At 61.5% G+C, this 8,954-nt stretch overlaps 2 protein-coding genes across 3 annotated transcripts in view; one reads left to right on the top strand and one right to left on the bottom strand.

The window, feature by feature from the left end:
* The window catches only part of LOC106895039 (beta-galactosidase-like), a 13,356-nt gene extending 11,302 nt beyond the window's left edge, over positions 1-2,054 (top strand). Inside the window, exons 16-22 of the mRNA XM_014954122.1 lie at positions 60-118; positions 197-286; positions 423-536; positions 794-925; positions 1,242-1,457; positions 1,532-1,666; positions 2,013-2,054. Of these exons, the coding sequence (XP_014809608.1) occupies positions 60-118; positions 197-286; positions 423-536; positions 794-925; positions 1,242-1,457; positions 1,532-1,666; positions 2,013-2,054 (788 nt within the window). The remainder of the gene's footprint in view (positions 1-59; positions 119-196; positions 287-422; positions 537-793; positions 926-1,241; positions 1,458-1,531; positions 1,667-2,012) is intronic.
* Positions 1,955-8,737, bottom strand: LOC106895007 (ankyrin repeat and zinc finger domain-containing protein 1-like). 2 transcript variants are annotated; one of them, XM_014954079.1, is made up of 15 exons: positions 8,564-8,737; positions 8,169-8,278; positions 7,694-7,796; positions 7,112-7,296; positions 6,737-6,852; positions 6,299-6,452; positions 5,851-6,073; positions 5,573-5,674; positions 5,189-5,365; positions 4,951-5,067; positions 4,236-4,512; positions 3,649-3,760; positions 3,365-3,532; positions 3,174-3,244; positions 1,955-2,599 (listed from the first exon to the last, which is right to left on the bottom strand). In XM_014954079.1, the coding sequence occupies exons 1-15, from the start codon at positions 8,688-8,690 to the stop codon at positions 2,479-2,481; spliced, it is 2,163 nt and encodes a 720-aa protein (XP_014809565.1). In that variant the 5' UTR covers positions 8,691-8,737; the 3' UTR covers positions 1,955-2,478. The 2 variants fall into 2 exon arrangements, with proteins under 2 accessions (XP_014809565.1, XP_014809566.1); XM_014954080.1 differs by having other exon boundaries at positions 5,189-5,341.
* Positions 8,738-8,954: the final 217 nt, after the last annotated feature.

Raw genomic sequence — 8,954 nt, 5'->3', positions numbered from 1 at the left:
CTCCCTGCTTGCTCCGGGGGGCAGCTGACAGTTTGCTGTTCAGTTCCAGCCCCTGCCAGTCGGTCCGATGCCACCCGCCACCCCCAAGTATGCCTACGGCAGGGTGGTCCTGCGGAAGGTGAGTGCTTGCTCTGGGGGCTGTGCTGTCCCTGCCTGGCACTGCCCAGCTGCCCTGTGCCCATCCCTCTCTTTGCAGCATGCCGACCTCCTGGATGTCTTGGATGTGCTGTGCCCCTCCGGGCCCATCCAGAGCCAGTTCCCCCTCACCTTTGAGGCCATAAAGCAGGTAAAGGGCTGGGTGAGGTGGGGGAGATGCTCCTAGGCTTATCTCCCCTGCCCTGTCTCTGGGGTGGAGGAGCAGAACTCGTCACCTGCCCTGTGCGTGCTGGTCCCCTTTTTGTGCCACTCGCTGTGTCCCACAGGTCCATGGCTTTGTGCTGTACCGCACACGGCTGCCCCAGGACGTCCTGGACCCAACCACACTGGGGGCTCCTCCCCACAGCGTCTGCGACCGTGGCTACGTGATGCTGCAGCAGGTGAGGCTGCAGGAGCACACCCCATCCCTGGTCCAACGCTCAGGAGGGCTGTGGGACCTGCCAGCAGCAGGGCCAGGATCTCGGGGACAGCCCAGGTGCTGAGAGCCACACTGAGCCCTTGTGGAGCAGCCCTGTGGCCCGAATTTGCCCCCTTTGGGGGGCAGAGGGGTGGGCTGTGGTGGGGCAGGCTGGGGGACGCTATGCTGGCAGGCTGCCGGCAGCGTTCCGGACAGGGGGATCTGTCCCTGTGGCTGCAGGAGTACCAGGGGACACTGGAGCGGGACGGGCAGACAACGCTGCGTGTGACGGGCAGGGAAGGAGACACTCTGGACGTGCTCCTGGAGAACATGGGCAGGATCAGCTTCGGCGCCAACATCAGTGACTTCAAGGTGAGGGGAGAGGGCCCCAGAGGAGATGGCCTGGACAAACACCCCCTCTCCTGCCACCCACAACAGACCCCAGCCACGGTGGGGCCACCCCCAAACCTGCTCCTTGCTCCATCTCACACCGTCCCCTGGCACACCTGGCAGGAGGGTAAGGCTGTGAGATGGGTGCCACTCTCTCCCAGTTGCGCTGCCCTGGCAGCTGGGAGAGGGCAGCCCCTCAGAGGGGATCCCATCCCACCTCTACTGCTGGGAGGGTGATGTGCCCTGGGGAAGCTAAGCATCCCCCTGCTATCTCTTTTTCCCTCCTGCTCCATCTCAGGGCTTGCTGAGGAACCTCTCCTTGGACTCCAGCCCTCTCAGCAACTGGCTCATCTACCCCCTGGCCATAGACACTGCCATCCAGCAGGGCTGGCTCCACTCTGCCCTACCGAAATCAAGTAGCAGGGGCAGAGCAGGGCCAGCCTTCTACACTGGGACCTTTGAGACCCCTGGCATCGCCTGGGACACCTTTGTGAAGTTCCCAGGTTGGACCAAGGTAAGGTGGTGCGTAGCCAGGAGACAGGGTGAGGGTGGAGAGGGGCAGAACTCAATCCCATCTCCAACTTCCAGGGCCAGCTGTGGATAAACGGCTTCAACCTGGGCCGGTACTGGCCCCCTCGTGGGCCCCAGCAGACCCTCTTTGTGCCCGGCTCGGTGCTGCACGTTGGCCGCCCCAACAACATCACAGTGCTGGAGCTGGAGGGGGCACCCCCCACCCCCTTCCTGCTTTTTCTCGACCAACCCCTTTTCAACAGGACCCTCGCGGCCACAGAATAAACGCAGGGCTGGGGGGCACCGGTGTTGCTTCTCGCTGGGGAGGTGGCAGGGGGCTGGTGAAGCACAGGGGCTGCAGGGCCCCAAGTACAGGGCACGTGTCCTGGCACGGACAGCTGGAGCTCCTTCCCTCCCCCGGGGCCAGGCAGGGTCTGTGTTAAGAGAAAGGGGCTCAGAGTTGAGCTTGTTTTGCACGTTAATCCCAAATAGTTCCAGTGCTCCTGCTGACACCCCCCACACCTCGGGGGGTCAAGGCACCTCTTTATTGATGATGCAGACAGAGGAGGTAGTTGATAATGTGATACGGCTGAAACAGTGATGGCAGCCAGGAGAGGAGAGGGCAAAGCACAGCCCAAAGGGTGCCCAGAGGCACAGCTGCAGGTACCTCAGGGCTGCAGGGTCTGGATAGGTAAGGATCTGTCCCACTGCCACGGGCAGCAGCCTACGAGGTAGCCATGAGAAAAGCGGGCAGCAAGATACCCCACATCACGCTGCAGCTGGGCCATGGCGCAGTCCTGGTCCTTCATACTAGTATGTAGGGACCTCCTGATCGTAATGTCCCCAGAGTCACCACCAGAGTGACATTCTTGCCTTGAGCCTTGTCAGAGTTGCCCTGAAGAATGACATGACCAGCTGGGTCCCTCCAACAAGCACTGCTCCACAGGCTTTCCCGCGCTGCACACCCAGCGCTCAGCCGTGTCTCCACCGCATCGGTCCTTGGCAAGTGGCAGCAGTCCCCAGCCTTACGTGTGGCTGGCCCGGGCCCGGCGGTGTGTTTGCAGGCAGGTTGTGGAGCAGAAGGAGAAGTCGAGATAATGGAAAGGGATCCTGCCCAGTAAGGACTCGCCACAATGCCAGCAGCGGCTGCAGGAAAGAGCAGAGGTGGCCCTGAGTGAAGGGGACACTCACAAGGGGGTTAGAGAAGCAGAGAGGAGTCAGTGCCTGGGCTGTGACATGAGACAGCAGGAGGGAGCTGGGGCTCCTCTGGTCCCACAGGGCTCACCCAACAGCCTGGCCAGGAGCTGCCGAGGGTGAGGTACCTTGAGGCAGGCTAAAAATGGGGGGAATTTGTCCCCACAGTAGGTTGTAAAACCCCTGCCCGTATCAGCACAGGTAGGGCTGGCTGCCCACAAGCCTGTCAGCTGGCATAAGGAAGGGTCTTTCTGTCGGGTTCTCACCACATGGGATGCAGGGTGAGGGGCGCAGGAGCGGCTGGGGGATTGGCTTGTCATAGATCGTGGCTGCAAGTGGACCAAGTTGTCCTTTCCAAAATATTTCAGGGGCAGGGCAGGGGAAGAGAGCAAGAAAGCTTTTAGACAGGCACTGCTGGGAATCGAGCGGACAGGAATAGCTTTAGGCTGGAAATGAGAACTGGAGCAAGAAGGGCAGGGAACAGCTGAGCTGACGTGGGAGAGGAGTGTGTTTGTGGAGCTGTTACCTGATGTTGGCAAGAGCAGTGCCAGTGTCCTGCAGCTGCGCAGCCAGCCTTCGCTCGGCAGCCAGGGCCCTCTGGGGAGCAGAGAGACAGCTCAGCACCAGCCCCAGCCCCTGGGAGCCGCTGTGCCCAGAGCCCACCCCATCGGCACTGCCCCAGCCAGGCTGGATGCCCTTCCCCACATACAACCTCACCTTCTCCCTGTCGGACAGGGCTGCGAATCGCTGCTTTTCTTCCTGCTCCTGCTCCCAGCGCTGCTGCTCCTCCCGCTTCGCCTGGTCCCGCTGCTTCCGCTGGGCTTTCTGTGCCCGCTTCTTCTCCAGCTTCTTGGCCTCCATCTCCTGCGTGAGGGGTCCTGGCACCTGGGGGCAGAGGGGAGTCAGTATCTCCCACCGAGCCAGTGGCAACAGCACGAGTGGGCGAGAGGCGCTTTGCTCTGGGGTCCCCCAGCCCCCAGAAGGCAAGGGCAGGCACCTACCTTGGCACGGCTGTAGTCATACTTGTCTGGATGGTCCACCATGAACTTGCGGAAAGCGTTGCGGGTCAGTTTGTCAGCAGAGACACAGTAGGGAGTCCTCTCCTGCCCATCTCTGTGAGACAAGGAAGACCAGCTCACCCTGACATCTTACTGCCCGTGTCCCCCTGGGCTGTGAGCCCAGCAACTCCCCAGAGATGTGCAACAGGTACTGCATGCCAGGGTATTGCAGCCAAGGAGGGGAAAGTTGCTTATCCCTACACCAGAACCCCCCAAATCCTCCCCTTCTTGCATCTCAAATGCCCTGCAAAGGGCGATCTCATCCCTACCCCCTGAACTGCCTACCAATAAACCAGGGAGCGCTTGGGAGCAGTGCCCGCCTGCTGCTGCACCAGACCAGGTGGGCAGAGAGAATGGTGGATCAGCTCTTAAACCTCCCGTAACAAACCCAGAAGTCCTGGCTGGTAGAGACCAACCCTGCCTGTCCCAGGACAAGGCTGGCACCAGTTTCCCATGGCTGATACAGGAGGGAATTGCTGGGCTCCCAGACTGGGGATGTTCATCAAACACTGGGTGCCCTGTGGCCATACCTGAGGGCAGGGTCAGCACCCGCCTCCAGCAGCAGGCACACAGCCTCAGCCTTCCCAGCCCGTGCTGCCACATGGAGCAGGGTGTAGCCACGCTCATCCACGGGCTGGTTGAGCAGGGAGCGGGCCATATCCAGTGGCTGTGTGTCCTCTTCTCCATCTCTGCTGTCCCCCGGCAGGTCCCCACTCTCTGGCACACCCAGGAGGTGCCGCAGCGTCCCCACATCCCCCGTTTTGCACGCGGTGAACAGGGCATCGCGGAGCTGGGTCTGAGGGTGTCCTATGAGGGAAGAACAGGAGGGGAGTCTGATGGCTCCCTGGGCAGAGCAGTGCTCTGATTTGACAAGGAAACACACACAGCGCTGCTAAGCATGGTCCTACTAGCTGATTCGGGCACTGCAAGATCTCCAGCACCTTCAGAGTTTGTGACAATGTGCCATGGCATTGCTGGGCACTGTTTGCAGCAGCCAAGCCCTTTCCTTCCAAGGGTAAGACCCACTCCAATCCCCCCCGAAACACCTGGGGGTGACGTCTGCCCCCCCCCAATTCAGAGCTACTGCTCTGAACTCGTGGCTCACTTGAAGGCATGTGGCTGCACTACAGCCACCCCACACCCAGCTGCTCTGGGCACCTGTGTGACAACATGCTCTTCACCCTGCTGCAAAGCCACCAGCAAATGGGCAGGCATCCACCCAGCCCAGCTCCTGACTCTACTTACCTCCATCGCCCCAGGGAAGAGGCTCAGCCCCAGCCTCCCCCTGCAGCTCCGTTGCCAGCCCCAGGCCAGGCTGCCCAGACTGGGTACCATGGCATCCCGTCTCTTCAGCACAGGGCCCTGCACAGGGAGCACACAGTGATGAAAAGGGCAAGGGCACCAGGGCCAACCTCCATCCCAGCCACAGCAGTCCCTTCCCCAGTGCCTTCCTACACTGTCCTTGTCAGTCCTTCCCCCTCACCTTTCTCCACCTTCTTGTCCTTCTTCTTCCTCCTTTTGCGGTTTCGCTTGGGCATCACTTCAAACTCCCGGAGGTCCAAGGTACTCAGTGTCACTTCCACAGTCTCCAGTTCCCCTGCAGGGCTTTCCTCCTCCTCTTCCTCCTCCTCTGGAGCTGAGGGGGGTGACAAGACAGGGCCTGAGGCCCCACCACACACAGGATGAATCACTCTGGGCTCTCAGCCAGGCAGGCACACCCTGCCCTTCTGCCCAGCACAAGGCAACAGTCTGCAGAATCCCACTGAGGTGCCAGGCCCTGTCATAGGGCTGCAAATCTGGTCCCATGCCATAACACCAGACCCCTCTGCTTGCTCAGAGTCATGTCTCCTTCCATGGCTCAACTCACCACTTGGGTCCTCCTGTGAGGGATCCATCTGTGCTTTCTGCTGCCTCTTCTGCCAGCCCTTCCGGGGGGATCCAGTGATGTCCTCTAATGGTGTGTCCTTCCCTGGGCAGCAAGGGTGCTCCTGTCATTGCCTGGGGACAGGGAACACCCCGTGTCTCCAGGGATTGCGGGTTGGTGAGCTAGCACCTCCACCCCTTAGGGCAGCATCCCCTAATGCACGAGGGATTGAGTCACCCCATCTGCTCTGAACCACAGGCACTGGGGCTGGTCTGACTCACCGTACACCTGCAGGTTGGCCAGCGTGGTGTGGACTCGCAGCACCTCTCGCAGGGTGGCCCTGCGGGTGCTGAGAGGAATGTGGCAGATGCGAGGGTCACCCCGGGTGAGAGGTGGGTTCCTGCCGCCGAAGAGCAGCGCACGGTTGTGACGAGGAGCCCGGAGGAAGATGCGCTGAGCTTCATTCAGGTGCTGTGCCCAGGCTGCCAGCAGCTCCTGAATATCCTGGGGAGGAAGGGTAGGCACTATGGGGTCCTGAGCACACTGCATGGGCACAGGTAGCTCTGGAGTAGGGAGAGACCCGGGACAGAGCAGCCTCAACTGGGCCCTGAACCTCTTTGAGAGCTCACACCCCACCCATGCCCTCCAGCAGCAGTGTGGTACCACCTCGTGGAGCCAGCCATGACCACATCTCCCTGCCAAGAGCCCAGTGGTGTGGTGAGTCCTCACCTTGAGCAGTGCAGCCTCGTTGTAACGCCGCAGGGAGGCTCCGGCTGACCTGGGTGCTGATCCTGGGGTCTGGGCATCCCGTAGGCCCTGGGCCGTGCCACGCCGGGCTCGCACCGTGTAGCGGTGGAAGGTCTTGTGCTCCTGCACCTGGGGGCTGCAGAGAGGGGCAGGCATGAGCAACAGGGGCCCATGCATGGAGAGGAGGTGAGCTGATGCTCCCCGGAAGGCTTGAGGCTTTCCCCTGGGGCCTTAAAGATTAATACAGCTCTTGCAGCGCAACTGGGCTTAGCCAACTCTCAAGCCAAGACCAGGAGGTGTGGGTGCCCAGGCCGTGGTAAGCACTGCGATGAAGGAGTAGGGAGGGGATGGGCGGCCAACACTTAGACCCACTTGACCATACCCAGCAGGAAAAACCCAGCTCTGTCCCCCTCTACTCACCCCCGGAACACAGCTCCTGCAAAATGCCCGCCGCCCATCATCAGCACAACCCAGCAGGTGCTCTCACCGAGGCTCTGCAGCGACGCTGTCAGCTCCACTGGCTCCTCGATGCCACCCTGATACATAGACACCCCTGCTAGCACCCATGGGATCACCTCACCACCTCTTGCTGTCCCCCAGAACAGAGATCAGCCCCTCCTCCGGCTCCAGAAGCAGGTTTCTGGGAGCACCCCAGAGCAAAAAACCAGGTCACCAGCAAGGCTGGGGCTCTGACCTGGCACCAGAGATGACCCTTCCCATCTTGGGATGTGGGTGACTGTCAGACAACATCTACACCCCAGTGCCATCCACCCAACGAGCTGGGCTGTGACTTGCCTTCCCGACGCCCAGCACGCAGCGGTAGGCGGAGATGAGCTGGCCCTTGGCATTGCGGAGCAGCACCTTGTGGGAACGGGGGGCCGGGGGGGTCCCAGGGCTGTCGCTGGCAGAGGGCAGCAACTCTGACTCACTGCTTGTATCTGAGCTCTCGGAATCAGATCCTGAGATGCTGGAAACATCACCTGCAAGGGAAAGATAATGAAGCAGTGGAGCAGGGCAAAGATTAACCAACAGCCTCCCCAAAACTTTGCAGGCGACTCCAAGGGCTAGCCCACGACCCCAGGAATGTCCTGTCCAATACCCTAAGTACCACAGGGGGCTGTGGGCTGGGGAGATAGAAGTCTGGGGCTCTGGATCTCCAGGTTTGCCTAGGCAGGGGTTCAGGGAGAACACTTCTTTCTGTCCATAACGAGTCAGCAGGGCTCAGGAACAGTGCTGGACCCCCAGAAGACCCCACAGGGGCAGAATAAAGGGACCCTGAGCTCACAGAGATAGCCAGCGTTTCATCCCTGAACAGAACAGTTCCAATGATGTTGTTGACAGCCTCTGGGCTCTGCTGGGGGCAGCCTTATTCCTCACCTGTGCGGGTCTTCTCCTCAAACGCTTCTACTGGCAGTGTCCGGCGCCCCAGGAGTCGTTGCTTCAGGTTGAAGCGGTGCCAGTCAAGTCGGTAGTGCTCAGTCTGTGGGGAAACAGGGATAAGGCAAGAGGGTCTGGGCGGTCCATGGAAACTCCCACCCCCAAAATGCCCTGAGGTGACAGACTCTGAGGGCTACACCAATGCTGGGACCCTGCAGTGATCCTGACTGGAAGACTACACTACATTAAGGAGTTAGCTATGTAACAGTTAACCTGAAAAGGAGCAGGCCTGTGCTGCATGTACTATTTACCTCCAGTAAATGACATTTTAAGCAATAATACGCAGGGCCTGACTGCCAGATCCCAACAAGACGTCGGCAGCGGAGCTCCAAGAAGCAGCCGGTGCTGGGCTGAACCACAACAGGGCTGTGCCAGCCCCACTCCCACCTCACGCTGGCCACTCAGCCCTGCTCACCTGCTCCTCCCGGCTGCCAAAGACCTGCCCGCAGGTCGAGCAGCACATTCGCTCCGGCACCTCGGGGACACCATGGGCCTTCTCCTCACTGCTGGCGCCTGCAGGTTTCTCTGGAAGAAGAAAGAAGGGCAGTGCACAGGCGGCTCCCCAGGATGCACCACAAGGAGCGGGGCCTCCCGGATCTCTTTTCAGCCACCCCAAAAAGCCCTACGGTTGTCGAAGGACCTTGGGGTGATGCTGAGGAAAAGTCCATTGACCCACCCACCCGGCAGCTCCCACGGCCAACCTCCAGGGCGGCCGCTCCAGCTATGCTGGGACAGAGCTCCCTCTTTGCAGCCTGGGGCTGGGGGACATAACCCTGGCCGAACAACCCCCCCTGCGGAGCCCCCCCTTACCGTGCCTCGCAGGTGCCGGGTCAGCCCCCCACGCCTCCGCAGCGGCTCCGGTGACGAGGGTCAGTCCCTGCAGGAGGACGGGGTCCTTGGCGGCCTCGAAAACCGACCTGCTCTCCGGGGCGGGCATCGCTCCTGCTCCCGGCGGAGGGGACAGCGCCTGAGCGACGGGCCTGGGCCAGAGGCGGGGGGGAGGCGGGAACCACCCCAGGGTGACCGGACGGTTCCCCTCCCCGGTGTCCCTTGTCCGCCTGTCCCATGTCCCCGCCCCACGGGCTCACCCCGAGCCCTCCCTGCGGCCGGGACCCTCCCGCCGCCGCTGACCCCGGGACCCGCCCCCCAACGCCATTAATCCGCCGGGGTTGCCATCGCCGTGATCTCCCCCACCCCGTCC

This window comes from Calidris pugnax, unplaced genomic scaffold (assembly GCF_001431845.1).
Source record: "Calidris pugnax isolate Ruff unplaced genomic scaffold, ASM143184v1 scaffold103, whole genome shotgun sequence".
Classification (NCBI taxonomy): Eukaryota; Metazoa; Chordata; class Aves; order Charadriiformes; family Scolopacidae; genus Calidris; species Calidris pugnax.
Note: the sequence above shows the minus strand (reverse complement) of the source record. Positions and strands in the feature narration are given on the sequence as shown.

Excerpts from the sequence above, each read along its gene's own strand:
- LOC106895007 (XM_014954079.1), bottom strand. The coding sequence starts at position 8,690 with ATGCCCGCCCCGGAGAGCAGGTCGGTTTTCGAGGCCGCCAAGGACCCC. Across the intron at positions 7,297-7,693 it reads TGAGGAGAAGACCCGCACAG|GTGATGTTTCCAGCATCTCA; the intron begins GTGAGGAATAAG and ends TTTCCCTTGCAG. Across the intron at positions 6,853-7,111 it reads GCGTGCTGGGCGTCGGGAAG|GGTGGCATCGAGGAGCCAGT; the intron begins GCAAGTCACAGC and ends TCTATGTATCAG.